This window comes from Balaenoptera borealis, assembly GCF_965194805.1.
Source record: "Balaenoptera borealis genome assembly, chromosome: 4".
NCBI classification, from domain to species: Eukaryota; Metazoa; Chordata; class Mammalia; order Artiodactyla; family Balaenopteridae; genus Balaenoptera; species Balaenoptera borealis.
The window spans coordinates 19,463,651-19,480,038 of NC_138861.1; the positions used below are offsets into that span (position 1 = coordinate 19,463,651).

At 39.5% G+C, this 16,388-nt stretch overlaps 1 protein-coding gene and 1 pseudogene across 6 annotated transcripts in view; one reads left to right on the forward strand and one right to left on the reverse strand.

Moving 5' to 3' along the window:
• Positions 1–16,388, reverse strand: part of LOC309628576 (riboflavin kinase pseudogene) — a 215,942-nt pseudogene that overhangs the window by 54,956 nt on the left and 144,598 nt on the right. The gene's annotated exons all lie outside the window — the stretch shown is intronic.
• Positions 1–16,388, forward strand: part of METAP1 (methionyl aminopeptidase 1) — a 66,592-nt gene that overhangs the window by 6,009 nt on the left and 44,195 nt on the right. For 2 of the 5 annotated variants that reach the window (XM_082391750.1, XM_082391751.1), the window contains exon 2: positions 14,544–14,598. The exons of 1 other annotated variant lie outside the window; for it this stretch is intronic. In XM_082391750.1, the coding sequence (XP_082247876.1) occupies positions 14,572–14,598 (27 nt within the window). In that variant the 5' untranslated portion in view covers positions 14,544–14,571. Of the gene's footprint in view, positions 1–3,969; positions 4,091–12,922; positions 13,153–14,543; positions 14,599–16,388 lie in introns of those variants that run through there. 2 more of the 5 variants (XM_082391748.1, XM_082391747.1) reach the window with 2 other exon arrangements.

Here is a 16,388-nt window from a genome sequence, read left to right on the forward strand (position 1 = left end):
ATTGCTGTAAGATAGGTGTTTGGGTACAACTGTCTTAGCTTCTTATTAAAAAATCAATAGGGGCTTCCCTGGTGGCGCAGTGGTTGAGAATCTGCCTGCCAATGCAGGGGACACGGGTTCCAGCCCTGGTCTGGGAAGATCCCACATGCCACGGAGCAACTGGGCCCGTGAGCCACAATTACTGAGCCTGCGCGTCTGGAGCCTGTGCTCCACAACAAGAGAGGCCGCGATGGTGAGAGGCCCGCGCACCGCGATGAAGAGTGGCCCCCGCTCGCCGCAACTAGAGAAAGCCCTCGCACAGAAACGAAGACTCAACACAGTCATAAATAAATAAATAAATAAATAAAAGAACGTGAATTTCTTTAAAAAAAAAAAAAATAGGATGAAGGTCTAGAGAGGTTGTGATTTTTTTTTTAAACAAAAATAACTTTCGCTGTAGAAAAAATTAGAAAATGCAGGTGAAAAGTTACCCAGTGATTATTTCTGTGAGTTTTTTGATGGATATTCTTACAGACACATTTATATATTCTTATATACATTTATGTGCATATACTTGTATGTGTTTTTGTCAGAATGGTACCATAATATACATAATCTTAGGGGATTTGTTTACTTTTATGTCTTAACTAATACATTGGGAATGTCCGTAATAGCTACATTTACATTATCCTTTGTAGTGGCTGGACTAATATACAACGTGATAGATGTACCATCCTTTATTTACTCACTTATGGTTGAATTTACTTTCTTTTCAATTTTTTTAGCTACTGTTTAACTGCTCTTCAATAAATGTTCTTGTGAAATTTAAATCATTTTGATTTACTCGGGAGTATAGGATAATAGTAGGACTGGTACAGGAACCCAGGAACCAAGGATTGAACCACCCCAAGCTGCTGGTAGTTCTCACAGTGTAGTCAATGGATTGTTACTAGTTTGAGAAACTTCTGGTGGTGAATGGAGGTCTCCTTTTATTGACATGTTTGTATTATAAATGCTTGTCATGAATTATACTTTTATTCCAGTAGAACTTGTGAAAAGCAAAAGCATCATTTGGTTGGTAGATAATCAAAAGTTGAACAAGTCTTTAACTCTGAGTTACTGTTTTAGAGATTGAAAGGCTATTGGAAGTAGATGTGATCTTATACTAGTCATATAGCTTGTGGTAGAAGTTTTAGTCACTTTTTTTTTTTTTTTTTTGGGTGAGTCTGTTTCGGATTTGGCATACTTACAACATTTTTAGTTTGGTCTTAGTAAATTTGGTGGGGATGACAGACACATAAGCCCATTGCTAAACACATACCCAGCTCTAGACAGGAGGGAGAAGCTTTAGCATGGTAGTTCCTTCTCTGTAAATGAGGAATTGTCTTTGGTATTAATAGCAAATCCACTTAGTTGATGTAATATAGGCAGGAATACTCTATAGAGCAACCATTGGGATTCTCTCCATATTAAAGTTTTAATGTAACCAAATATAAATATAATTATCCTTTCTGCTTGATCCTGAACCTCTCTTGACCTCACAGTTTTAACATGAAGCATTTGCTTATTCATGCTTGGGCAGCTCAACAATTATAAATCTTTTTTTTTCTTTGATTGATATCAGTCTCGGATCTGGCTTTGAATAAAGAACAATTCAACACACCCTGTAAGCTAGGCCTGCCTTTCTCAATGTGTGTATTTAGCAGCTATAGTTGAACCTAGGAAAGGGGGCCCTCTGAAAATTCCCCTCAATTATTCATTGCAAATGAGTTTTCTCTTTGTGCACCATTCACAATAGCTAAGTTGTGGAAACAACCTACATATCCATGGATGGATGAATGAATAAACAAAATGTGGTATAAACATATAATAGAATACTATTCAATTTTAACAAAGAAGGGAATTTTGTAATGTGCCACAACATGGATGCATCTGGAGGACATTGTGCAGCGTGAAATAAGTCAGTCACAGAAAGACAAATACTGTGTGATTCCACTTACAAAAGGTACCTGAAATAGTCAAAATCAGACACTCAAAGAGTGGTTGCCAGGGGTTGGGTGAAGGGGGAAATGGGGAGTTATTAACCAATAGGCATAAAATTTCAGTCAAGTAAGATGGATAAGCTCTAGAGATCTGCTCTTTACCATTGTACCCACAACAATGTAAATTATATATATATAAATTTTTTGGCTGTGCCCTGCGGCATGTGGGATCTTAGTTCCCCGACCAGGGATTGAACCTGTGTCCCCTCCATTGGAAGTGTGGAACCTTAACCACTGGACTGCCAGGGAAGTCCCAATGTAAATTATTATTGACACTTACAATTGTTAAGAGGGTAGATCTCATGTTAAAGTCTTCTTACCATTAAGAAAAAAAAGTTCTTTCCTGTTTTTGTCTCTAGTAACCTATCTGTTTTATAGCTAAGTTCAGTGCGGACTTCTTCCTGATACACCAGAGCTGTGCCATGTCTGTTGGAAAGCATTCCTAAAATCCCTGTCAGCTGGAGTTGGCTAGTGTGACATTTATCTGGGTCATAGGCTTAGGCCTCTAAAGAGTGGTTTGGGTATAAGTGAAATTTTGTGACTTTAGCAGTTTCCTTATCATCATATAGTGGGAGGCAACAGAGACTTTTCCATATTTTGAACTTGTATTTATTGGTTCTGCCTTGATAAAAGGTACAAAAGGGCAGCCCTTTGCGTCAGATTCTGAAGGTTATCCTGCTTTATCAATCAAGCTATGAGCTCAAATCATTCAGTAAAATAGGTAAATGTAAGTGTCATTAGGTTTTAGACATGGCATGGCTTTTTTTTTTTATTCCCTCCTCTGAATGGGGATTTATTTTCTTACTGATTATTTCACTAATTGGTGCTAGTGATGGGTTTAACTATTTGAATACTGATAACTCTGCATTGTTCACTACTAATATGTAGAGAAAAATATAAATGCAGTTATGTGATTTAGTATTGCTTTTTTTTTTTTTTTTAAATTATTGATTCCTACTGAATCAGCACCTCTGGGGGTAGGTAGAGCCTAGCAACATGTGTTTTATTTATTTATTTTTTTTACTTTGTTTGTTTATTTATTTATGGCTGTGTTGGGTCTTCGTTTCTGTGCGAGGGCTTTCTCTAGTTGCGGCAAGCGGGGGCCACTCCTCATCGCGGTGCATGGGCCTCTCACTATCGTGGCCTCTCCCGTCGCGGAGCACAGGCTCCAGACGCGGAGGCTCAGTAGTTGTGGCTCACGGGCCCAGCCGCTCCGCGGCATGTGGGATCTTCCCAGACCAGGGCTCGAACCCACGTCCCCCGCATTAGCAGCCAGACTCTCAACCACTGCGCCACCAGGGAAGCCCTAGTATTGCTTTTGAATTGAGGTTTTTAAGTACCTTAAAGTCAGGATCTATAAGTTTTCTTTTTTTACTCATTTGTTTTTATTAGATGTTGAATAGAATAAAAAACTAACAGTAAGTCATCCATAGGATCTAAAGAAACATGGTACAGTAAATGCCTCTATACTTAACCACCTAAGTTATTAAAAAGAACATTATTAGTAAAGCAAGTAAAACCAGAAGGCTCTTATGTGTCTCTCACCCAAGTGGAACTCCCTGTTCTGAATTTTGTGTTTATCATTCATTTGCTTTTCCATGTTGATTCCTTAGATAATACATTGTTTAGTTTTGATGTTTTTGAGATTTTTATAAATGAAATCACTGCAAGTATTCTTCTAAAACTTGCTTTATGTATTGAGGTGCTCCTGTGTTGCACCTAGGAGTGCAACATAGGAAGGGGGGGCTGGGAGTTGAGGCTCAGGCTTCGGTGGTCAGACCCCAGGGAGAGGACTGGGGTTGGCTGTGTGAACACAGCCTGAAGGGGGCTAGTGCACCACAGCTAGCAGGGAGGGAGTCTGGGAAAAAGTCTGGACCTGCCGAAGAGGCAAAAGACCATTGTCTTGGAGTGCACGAGGAGAGGGGCTTCCTGCTCTGTGTTCCCACAGGTGACAGAGCACCACCTAAGTGAGCTCCAGAGATGGGCATGAGCCGCGGCTATCATCTCGGACCACAGAGGCGGGCATGGACCGCTACCGCTGCCACCAAGGATCCTGTTTGCAAGCGCAGGTCACTACCCACACCCTCCTGGGAGCCTGTGCAGCACGCCACTGCCAGGGTCTCATGATCCAGGGACAGCTTCCCCAGGAGAACACATGGTGCACCTCAGGCTGTTGCAGTGTCACTCTGGCCTTTGCTGCCACAGGCATGCCCTGCATTCCACCTGTGACTGCCGTACCCCTCCCTCTCCTCAGCCTGAGTGAGCAAGAGAGCTCTAATCAGCCACTGCTTTAACCCCCTCCTGTCTGGGCAGGAAACAGATACCTGAGGGCGGCCTACATGCAGAGGTGGGACCAAAACCAAACCTGAACCCCAGGAGCTGTGCGAACAAAGAAGAGAAAGGGAAATTTCTCTGTGTAGCCTCAGGAGCAGTGGACTAAATGCCCGCAATTGGCTTGGTAAACCCTGTATATGTGGAATACCTGAATAGACAATGAATGCTCCCAGAAAAAGGCGGTGGACTTTGGGGAGCAGCTGTAGACTTGGGGTTTGCTTTCTGGGTCTAATTTGTTTTTGTTTTTATGTCTATTTTGGTTTTTGGTTTTATCTTAGTTTAGTTTTAAGTGCTTGTTATCATTGGTGGATTTGTTTATATGTTTGGTTGCTCTCTTCCTTTCTTTTTTTTCTTTCTCCTCTTTTTGTGAGTGTGTGTGTGTATGTTTCTTTGTGTGATTTCATCTGCTTTTGCCATTTGTTTTGGGGCTCTGTTCAGGTTTTTTTTTTTAAATTTATTTATTTATTTATTTATTTTTGGCTTCATTGGGTCTTCATTGCTGCGCACTGGCTTTCTCTAGTTGCAGCGAGCGGGGACTACTCTTCGTTGTGGTGCATGGCTTCTCACTGTGGTGGCTTCTCATTGCGGAGCACGGGCTCTAGGTGCGCAGGCTTCAGTAGTTGTGGCTCGTGGGCTATAGAGCACAGGCTCAGTAGTTGTGGCACACGGGCTTAGTTGCTCGGTGGCATGTGGGAGCTTCCTGAACCAGGGCTCAAACCCATGTCCCCTGCATTGTCAGGTGGATTCTTAACCACTGTGCCAACAGGGAAGCCCTGTTCGTATTTTTATTTATTTTTTCTCCTTTTCTTCCGAGCCGTGTGGCTGGCAGGGTCTTGGTGCTCAGGCTGACCTTCCAAGGTGGGAGAGCCAAGTTCAGGATGTTGGACGACCAGAGGCCTCCCGGCCCCATGTAGTATTAATCAGCGAGAGCTCTCCCAAAGATCTCTGTCTCAACACTAAGACCCACCTCCACCCAATGGCCAGTAAGCTCTAGTGCTGGATGCCCCATGCCAAACAACTAGCAAGACAGGAACACAACCCCACCCATTAGCAGAGAGGCTGCCTAAAGTCATACTTTGTTTACAGACACCCCAAAACACACCACCTGACGCGGCCCTGCCCACCAGAGGGACAAAATCCAGCCCCATCTACCAGAACACAGGCACCAGTCCCCCTAACCAGGAAGCCTACACAAGCCACTGAACCAACTTCACCCACTGGGGGCAGACACCAGAAATAATAGGAACTATGAACCTGCAGCCTATGAAAAGGAGACCCCAAACACAGTAAATTAAAAAAAATGAGAAGACAGAGGAATACGCAGCAGGTGATGGAGCAAGGTAAAATCCCAACAGACCAAACAAATGAAGAGGAAATGGTCTACCTGAAAAAGAATTCAGAGTAATGATAGTAAAGATGATCCAAAATGTTGGAAAAAGAATGGAGAAAATGCAAGAAACGTTTAACAAGGACCTAGAAGAACTAAAGAACAAACAAACAGAGATGAACAACAGTAACTGAAATGAAAAACACACTAGAAGGAATCAATAACAGAATAACTGAGGCAGAAGAACAAATAAGTGAGCTGGAAGACAAAATGGTGGAAATAACTGCCAATGACCAGAATAAAGAAAAAAGAATGAAAAAAATTGAAGACAATCTCAGAGACCACTGGGACAACACTAAATGCACCAACATTCAAATTATAGGGGTCCCAGAAGAAGAAGAGAAAAAGAAAGGGTCTGAGAAAATATTTGAAGAGATTATAGTCGAAAACTTCCCTAACATGGGGAAAGAAATAGTCACTCAAGTCCAGGAAGCACAGAGAGTCCCATACAGGATAAACCATAGGAGAAACACATCAAGACACATGTTAATCAAACTAACAAAAATTAAATTCAAAGAAAAAGTATTAAAAGCAGCAAGGGAAAAGTAACAAAATACAAAGGAATCCCCATAAGGTTATCAGCTGATTTTTCAGCAGAAACTCTGTAGGCCAGAAGGGAGTGGCAGGATATACTTAAAGTGATGAAAGAGAAAAACCTACAAGCAAGATTACTCTACCCAGCAAGGATCTGACTCAGATTTGACGGAGAAATCAAAAGCATTTCAGACAAGCAAAAGCTAAGAGAATTCAGCACCACCAAACCAGCTTTACAACAAATGCTAAAGGAACTTCTCTAGGCAGGAAACACAAGAGAAGGAAAAGGCCTACAAAACCAAAACCAAAACAATTAAGAAAATGGTAATAGGAACACACATATTGATAATTACCTTAAATGTGAATGGATTAAAAGCTCCAACCAAAAGACACAGACTGACTGAATGGATACAAAAACAAGACCTGTATATATGCTGTCTACAAAAGACCCACTTCAGACTTAGAGACACATACAGATTGAAAGTGAGGGGATGGAAAAAGGTATTCCATGCAAATGGAAATCAAAAGAAAGCTGAGTAGCAATACTCATATCAGACAAAATAGACTTTAAGATAAAGACTATTACAAGAGACAAAGAAGGACACTACATAATGATCAAGGGATCAATCCAAGAAGAAAATACAACAATTGCAAATATTCATGCACCCAACATAGGAGCACCTCAATACATAACGCAAATGCTAAGAGCCATAAAAGGGGACATTCACAGGAACACAATAATAGTAGGAGACTTTAACACCCCACTTTCACCAATGGACAGCGTTCATCCAAAATGAAAATAAATGTGGAAACATCAGCTTTAAATGACACATTAGACTAGATGGACTTAATTGATATTTATAGGACATTCCATCCAAAAACAACAGAATACACTTTATTCTCAAGTGCACATGGAGCATACTCCAGGATAGATCATATCTTGGGTCACTTGGTAAATTTAAGAAAATTGAAATCGTATCGAGTATCTTTTCTGACCACAACGCTATGAGACTAGATATCAATTACAGGAAAAAATCTGTAAAAAATACAAACATACGGAAGCTAAACAATACACTAATAAATGACCAAGAGATTACTGAAGAAACCAAAGAGGAAATCAAAAAATACCTAGAAACAGATGACAATGAAAACCGAAAGCCTATGGCATGCAGCAAAAGCAGTTCTAAGGTGGAAGTTTATAGCAATACAATCCTACCTCAAGAAACAAGAAAAATCTCAAATAAACAACCTAACCTTACACCTAAAGCAATTAGAGAAAGAAGAACAAGAAAAACCCAAAGTTAGCAAAAGGAAAGAAATCATAAAGATCAGATCAGAAATAAATGAAAAAGAAATGAAGGAAACAATAGCAAAGATCGAGAAAACCAAAAGCTGGTTCTTTGTGAGTTAAACAAAATTGATAAACCATTAGACTCATCAAGAAGAAAAGGAAGAAGACTCAGATCTACAGAATTAGAAATGAAAAAGGAGAAGTAACAACTGACACTGCAGAAATACAAAGGATCATGAGAGACTACTACGAGCAACTATATGCTAATAAAATGGACAACCTGGAAGAAATGGACAAATTCGTAGAAAAGCATAACCTTCCAAGACTGAACCAGGAAGAAATAGAAAATATGAACAGACCAGTTACAAGCACTGAAATTGAAACTGTGATTAAAAATCTTCCAACAAACAAACACCCAGGACTGGATGGCTTCACAAGTGAATTGTATCAAAATTTAGAGAAGAGCTAACCCCTGTCCTTCTCAAACTCTTCCAAAATATAGCAGAGGGAGGAACACTCCCAAACTCATTCTACGAGGCCACCATCACCCTGATACCAAAACCAGACAAAGATGTTACAAAAAAGAAAACTACAGGCCAGTATCACTGATGAATATAGATACAGAAATCCTCAACAAAACACTAGCAAACAGAATCCAACAACACATTAAAAGGATCATACACCGTGATCAAGTGGGGTTTATCCCAGGAATGCAAGGATTCTTCAATATACAGAAATCAATCAATGTGAAAAACCATATTAACAAATTGAAGGATAAAAACCTTATGATAATTTCAATAGATGCAGAAAAAGCTTTTGATAAAATTCAACACCCATTTATGATAAAAACTCTCCAGAAAGTGGGCATAGAGGAAACCTACCTCAACATAATAAAGGCCATATAAGAAAAACTCACAGCCAACATCATTTTCAATGGTGAAAAACTGAAACCGTTTCCTGTAAGATCAGGAACAAGACAAGGTTGCCCACTCTCACCACTGTTATTCAACATAGTTTTGGAAGTTTTAGCCACAACAATCAGAGAAGAAAAAGAAATAAAAGGAATCCAAATCAGAAAAGAAGAAGTAAAACTCTCACTGTTTGCAGATGACATGATACTATACATAGAGAATCCTAAAGATGCTACCAGAAAACTACTAGAGCTAATCAATGAAGTTGGTAAAGTAGCAGGATACAATATCAACGCACAGAAATCCCTTGCATTCGTATCACTAACAACAAAAAGCTGAAATAGAAATTAAGGAAACTCCCATTTACCATTGCAACAAAAAGAATAAAATAAACCAACCTAGGAATAAACCAACCTAAGGAGACAAAAGACCTGTATGCAGAAAATTATAAGACACTGATGAAAGAAATCAAAGATACAAACAGATGTAGAGATATACCATGTTCTTGGATTGGAAGAATCAACATTGCGAAAATGACTGTACTACCAAAAGCAACCTACAGATTCAACGCAATCCCTATCAAACTACCAAGGGCATTTTTCACAGAACTAGAACAAAAAATTGTACAGTTTGTGTGGAAACAGAAAAGACCCTGAATAGCCAAAGCAATATTGAGAATGAAAAACGGAGCTGGAGGAATCAGGCTCACTGACTTTAGACTGTACTACAGAGCTACAGTAATCAAGACAGTATGGTACTGGCACAAAAACAGAAATGTAGATCAATGAAACAGGTTAGAAAGCCTAGAGATAAACCCACTCACATATGGTCGCCTTATCTTTGACAAAGGAGGCAAGAATATACGATGGCGAAAAGACAGCCTCTTCTATAAGTGGTGCTGGGAAAACTGGACAGCTACATATAAAAGAATGAAATTAGAACACTCCCTAACACCATACACAAAAATAAAATCAAAATGGATTAAAGACCTAAATTTAAGGCCAGACACTATAAAACTCTTAGAGGAAAACATAGGCAGGGCTTCCCTGGTGGTGCAGTGGTTGAGAATCTGCCTGCCAATGCAGGGGACACAGGTTCGAGCCCTGGTCTGGGAAGATCCCACATGCCGCGGAGCAACTAGACCCGTGAGCCACAATTACTGAGCCTGCGTGTCTGGAGCCTGTGCTCCGCAACAAGAGAGGCCGTGATAATGAGAGGCCCGCGCACCGCGATGAAGAGTGGCCCCCACTTGCCGCAACTAGAGAAAGCCCTCGCACAGAAACGAAGACCCAACACAGCCATAAATAAATAAATAAATAAATAAATAACTTAGTTAAAAAAAAAAAAGCTACAAAGATCTACTGTACAACACGGGGAATATAGCTAATTAAAAAAAAAAAAACATAGGCAGAACATTCTATGACATAAATCACAGCAAGATCCTTTTTGACCCACCTCCTAGAGAAATGGAAATAAGATCAAAAATAAACAAATGGGACCTAATAAAACTTAAAAGCTTTTGCACAGCAAAGAGATCATAAACAAGACGAAAAGACAACCCTCAGAATGAGAGAAAATATTTGCAAATGAAGCAGCTGACAAAGGATTAATCTCCAAAATTTACAAGCAGCTCAGGCAGCTCAATATCAAAAAAAAACCCAATCCAAAAATGGGTGGAAGACCTAAATAGACTTTTCTCCAATGAAGATATACAGATTGCCAACAAACACATGAAAGGATGCTCAACATCAGCAATCATTAGAGAAATGCAAATCAACACCACGATGAGGTATCACCTCACACTGGTCAGAATGGTCATCATCAAAAAGTCTAGAAACAATAAATGCTGAAGAGGGTGTGGAGAAAAGGGAACTCTCTTGCACTGTTGGTGGGAATGTAAATTGATACAGCCACTATGGAGAACAGTATGGAGGTTCCTTAACAAACTAAAAATAGTAGTACCATATGACCCAGCAATCCCACTACTGGGCATATATCCTAAGAAAACCATAATTCAAAAAGTGACATGTACCACAATGTTCATTGCAGCACTATTTACCATAGCAAAGACATGGAAGTAACCTAAGTGTGCATCGACAGATGAATGGATATAGAAGATGTGGCGCATATGTACAATGGAATATTACTCAGCCATAAAACAAAACGGAATTGTGTTATTTGAACTGAGGTAGATGAACCTATAGTCTGTCAGTCATGCAGAGGGAAGTAAGTCAGAGAAAAACAATTACCATGTGCTAACACATATATATGGAATTCAAAAGAAAATGGTTCTGATGAACCTAGGGGCAGGACAGGAATAAAGACGCAGACGTAGGGAATGGACTTGAGATGGTGTGGGGAAGGGGAAGCTGGGATTAAGCGAGAAGGTAGTATTGACATATATACACTACTACATGTAAAATAGCTAGTGGGAAGCAGCTGCATAGCACAGGGAAATCAGCTCGGTGCTTTGTGACCACCTAGAGGTGGAAGATAGGGAGGGTGGGAGGATGGTGCAAGAGGGAGGGGATATGGGCATATATGTATACATATAGCTGATTCACTTTGTTCTACAGCAGAAAGTAACACAGCATTGTAAAGCAATTATACTCCAATAAAGATGTAAAAGAAAAAAAACCAACTAGATTTGGATAAATTGAAAGAAAAAAAAAAAAAGGTAAGTGAAAAGGTGTGTATCAGTGCAAAGGAGAGGACATTCTCTCCAGGGGAAGGATATGTTTATGGAAGCAGGAGCAAGCTGAGACATGTGTTATGGCAGGTAGATTAGCTTTACGGTGGTAAAGAGTCTCAGTACAGAAATACAAGGAAATGAAATGATTGTTAGCAGGGTAGAGACCTTGCTGTTCCATTGAGTATATTTTTTCAAAATGTAAATACCTTCATTTGTATTTTCAGTATAAAAAGCAGTACATGATCTTTGCATAAACTTAAAACAGAAGTGTATAAAGTGAAAACTCTGTCATGATTGTATCCTAAGAGAGTGTTAACAGCTTGGTTTATTGTCTTTTCAGACTTTTATGTATATATTACATAGAGGTTAGAGCACGGATACTGTGTCCAGAGGGCCTGCATTTAAATCCTGGCTTTGTGATTAATTAGCTGTGTGGTTCTTTTACATGTTAATTAATCTCTCTGTGCTTCAGTTTTCTCATCTGTAGAATGGGAAATTAATAGTACCTAACCCTTTAGAGTTGTAAGGATTAACAGTTAATGCATAGTAAGTCCCTAAATCAGTGCTTGGCATGTAGTACACATTTAAATGTTACCTGTTGTTTTTATCTTTTGAAAACAAAAACGGGATCGTTGTTCTTTATTATATACAGGTGTACAGTTTTGTAACTTTTTAAAAAATGAATTTCTTTCTTACTGTTGTTAAAAAAGACATAGAGACGTTACCATCTTAAGCATTTTTAAGGTACAGTTCAGTGGTGTTTATTATTTTTACATTGTTGTGGAACATATCTCCAGAACTTTTTTAATCTTGCAGAACTGAAAGAACTTATTATTTTTAAATTAATTAATTAATTAATTTCTACTTTTGGCCGCATTGGGTCTTCGTTGCTGCACGGGGCCTTTTCTCTAGTTGTGGCAAGCGGGGGCCTCTCTTCGCTGCAGTGTGCGGGCCTCTCATTGTGGTGGCTTCTTTTGTTGTGGAGCACGGGTTCTAGGCGTGTCGGCCTCAGTAGTTGTGGCTCGAGGGCTCCAGAGCGCAGGCTCAGTAGTTGTGGCGCATGGGCCTTGTTGCTCCACGGCATGTGGAATCTTCCTGGACCAGGGCTCGAACCCGTGTCCCCTGCATTGGCAGGTCGATTCTCAACCACTGCATCACCAGGGAAGCCCCTGAAACAACTTATTAAACAACTCCATCCAGCCCTGATAACCACCATTCTGCTTAATTTGAGGTGGGGAATAGCATGAGTATTTTTAAAGAAAAGCTTTCCAGGTGATTCTAAAACCTATTCAGGAATGAGAACCATACTACCCCATATCAGCCCCTAAAACTGGTAGACATATGTTGGTGCTAAAGAAAAAGTGTGTTCTCTTGGGCTGAAAAGTCAAGCTTTACCTACTAGTTATAGTAGGTAATCAATAGACAGTGCTTTGGTGCAGCGAAATAGGTGGAAAGTAGGGCAATGAGATAAAGTGCTCTCAAAGGAGTACTGAATAAGCACATGTGCCCTATTACGCTTCAGGTGGGTTGGGGCGTGGTGTGGACACTTCATGGAGAAGGTGGCATTTGTAACAGACCTGAAGGGATAGGTAAAGCTTCTGAGGACAATATGTAAAGGTGTAAGTGTCAGGAGCAGATAGACCAGGTTGTGCAAGGGAAAGGAGAATGTGGTGTTCTCTGGGAAACTCTAACCCTAGTTTAGTTAGGTTGTTGGCACATTTTTCAGGGTTAAGGAAAGAAAGATTGCCCAGCTAAGAGTCAGGGGTTGATTCTTCAGGGTGTGGAGAATAAGTCACTCAGGTTTTTGAGTGGTCCTAATCAGGTAATGAATGGGGAAGAAAAAGAATGAGATTGTGGTGTAAGGAAGGAGCACTTGTTCAGTCTTCAAGAGTTATCAGTAGATACAGGAATGTTCTTGATGCCATCAGGGATTTTGAAGACCATGACCTGATTGCTTCATGGCCTCAGCAAGTAAGAGGAAGGTGGGTGTCTTTATACAGGTGAGAGGTATTTATTATTAATACTTCGGTTTCTTCATTTACTCAAATCTTCATATATTTTGAAATACAAGCCTTTAGCTAAGTAAGCTGTTTTGTGAGACAGTTCCTCAGTTTATTTAATGACAATAATCCTCTTAGTCCTCTTATTGAAGCTGGGATTTGATGTAAGTTTCATGAACCAAGTATAAAACACTCTGAAATCCTCTGAGGAAAATACAAGGCTATTTATTTGGATAGCTACTTTTCAATGAATGTGATGAATTTCAAAATGTTAGTTGATGATAGCTACATTGAAAATATAGTTGGGAGAAAAATTGGTGTGGTATAGCGTTGATCCCCAGTGCATTGTAAGCTTCTTCAGAATACCAAGTAGTCTGAAAAATGTGAAGCATGTTCTGCTTTTCTAGGAGTATGTTCATAATCTTGTTGAAAGTGGGGGTTTTTTTTTGCTGAAATAGAATCAAGGAGGATTATTTTAAAATCTTGGTAATTGCTCCATAGCTTATGACTTTTCAGAATAGATACGAAAAAAATAGTTTACCATGAATACTTACGGTATGTACCTTAACTTAAGGTGTGTACCAATACTTAAATGTTGGTCTTTACACATTATCTTGGGCTTTTAACTTTGAAGTGACAGAGGAGAAGCGTTTTGAAATATAGTTCCTTTAAAAAACTTGTACTGCTTTTAGTTTGTTCAAAGTTTACCAGAGATCAAATCAACAGCGATTACAACGAAATAGATTATTAATTGAATTGTAGAGGCAGTAATTGCTAAAGGGTTTAGAAGAGGTGTCATTTGTCACTGGGGGACAGGAGGAGTTTTACAGAGAAGGTGGTATTTAAAGTCATTTGTTACCTTCTAAACTCTTGCAGGAAGGTAAGGTTTGGATGGAGGAGAGGAGGGCATCTGATTATTTAAGCTTAATTGCTTTGAAGGATAAGATATGAAATTGGGCACAGGTGAGAGTGGATCCGCCTCCCTGCTCCTGTCTCAGAGCAGCTCTTTGTTCTGTTTCAAATACTAAAGATTGCTCTAGATTTCTTTTTACAAGAGTTCTATGATCAGTAGTGGTAAAAAGAAAAACTTGGCATCTACTCTGATACACTCCAGATGGCAAGCATTAGCAAATAGAATTGAAAATCTTTGTTTATTTAGAATTCAAGAAGATTTGATGATTGGGTTCCTGCATGTTGTCGTGTTGTAAATAACATTACCTTTTGAGTGGAGAAACTAGGAACAATCAACAAATAATGGTGAATGTGTAGACATACCCACTGTAAGAGATGGGTCACTGAAGAAGACCACGTTAGGAAGGATGTGAGATTGATGTGAAAAAAAAGAATAACATGATTGTTTTTCTTGATGCCAGTCTGTCAAGCCTTGTTCACTGTAAGGTGATGTCCCCCAGGAAGAGGCTGAAAGAGGTGAGCTGTGTGTTTTAGCCCCTGGGGTATACTTAGTTGTGGGGCAAAGAGTAACTTGTCCGGTTAGTAACACCATGAGCAGAAAGTATAAACACATTACCTTAATGCTGTATTAATTGTTTTAAAGTGTGCTTCAAGTGACAAGATGCCTTAACTCAGAATAAGAAAACAGTTTGTCTTTTAGATGGAATCTTCATGCAGCTGGAAAATGGCGTTCAACTTAAAATACTGGCTGTAGGAAAGGAACCTTAATATAAATACACTGTACAGTTTAGAGATTACTATACCAATTATTATTATTATTTAAATAAATTTATTTATTTTATTATTTTATTTTATTATTTTATTTTTTTGGCTGCATTGGGTCTTCATTGCTGTGCGTGGGCTTTTCTCTGGTTGCGGGGAGCGGGGGCTACTCTTCGTTGCAATGTGCGGGCTTCTCGTTGCGGTGGCTTCTCTTGTTGCAGAGCATGGGCTCTTGGTGTGTAGCCTTCAGTAGTTGTGGCACACAGGCTCAGTAATTGTGGCTCATGGGCTCTAGAGTGCAGGCTCAGTAGTGTGGCGCATGGGCTTAGTTGCTCTGTGGCATGTGGGATCTTCCTGGACCAGGGATCAAACCCGTGTCCCCTGCATTGGCAGGCGGATTCCTAACCACTGCGCCACCAGGGAAGCCCCCAATTATTATTTTTTAAATATGGCTTTGATTTTTGAAAACACATGCACATGGCTTAGCGTCAAATAGTCTATAATCCTTACACCCTATACCAGATATCTCTTTCAACATTTTATCCCAGTTTTATTGAGAAATAATTGACATAACATTGTATAAGTTTAAGGTATACAACATGATTAGATACATGTATATATTGTGAAATGATTACCACAATAAGTTTAGTTAATGTTCATTACCTCACATAGTTTCAATTTTTTTCCCCTTGTGATGAGAACTTTTTAAGATTTACTCTCTTAAGCAACTTTCAAATATACAGTAGAATATTGTTAACTACACTCATCATGTTGTACATCGTATCCCCAGAACTTATTTATCTTTCACCACTTTAAACAGATTATTTTGGCACTTAATTCTATATCTCTAAAATACATGGTTAAATTGCTCTGTCTTGATAATCTGGTTTTAGGCCTTCTCTCTAGGCTTCCTGGAATGGCAGAAGAGGGTTTAGCTATTACACTCCTCACCTGCCATGTGCCTGTCTTCTGACTTGTAAGGTGGTTATAAGTCATGTAGTCTACTTGCCACTTACAGCTGTGTGACCTTGGGCAAGTCATTTAACTTCTGTGTGGCTCAACTTTTCTCATCTGTAAAATGAGTACTATATAAATAGTATCTAGCTCATAGAGTTGTTAGCACTTAACCTATGTAATTAGAATAGTGCCTAGCACATAGTAGGCTCTATATAAGTGTTATATATTATTATTACATAGTGATTACCTTTCCTTTCCTGTGTAACTCATTACTTAGCTTTCTGTGTACTTGTCTTTAATTACCCCAACCCTTCCTCTGGTTTTGTAAGTCTTTTTTTAGTATATTTAAACATACTTGGTATTCTTTACTTGGTTTTGTGTTCTTGAAGAGTCTCTCCCAGAGTCTTCTGACCTCTCCAACCTGGATTAGTCCATCTCTAGATCTGTTGTATAGTGAGTTTTTTTTTTTTTGTAGGGAGGTGGGTGGGATGGGGAGGGGATCATCTTACATCATCCTGTGGTTTTCTTTTATCTTCTCGAATGTAGCGTTGCCTGATTCCTACATCCTGCTAAAATATTTCACGGAA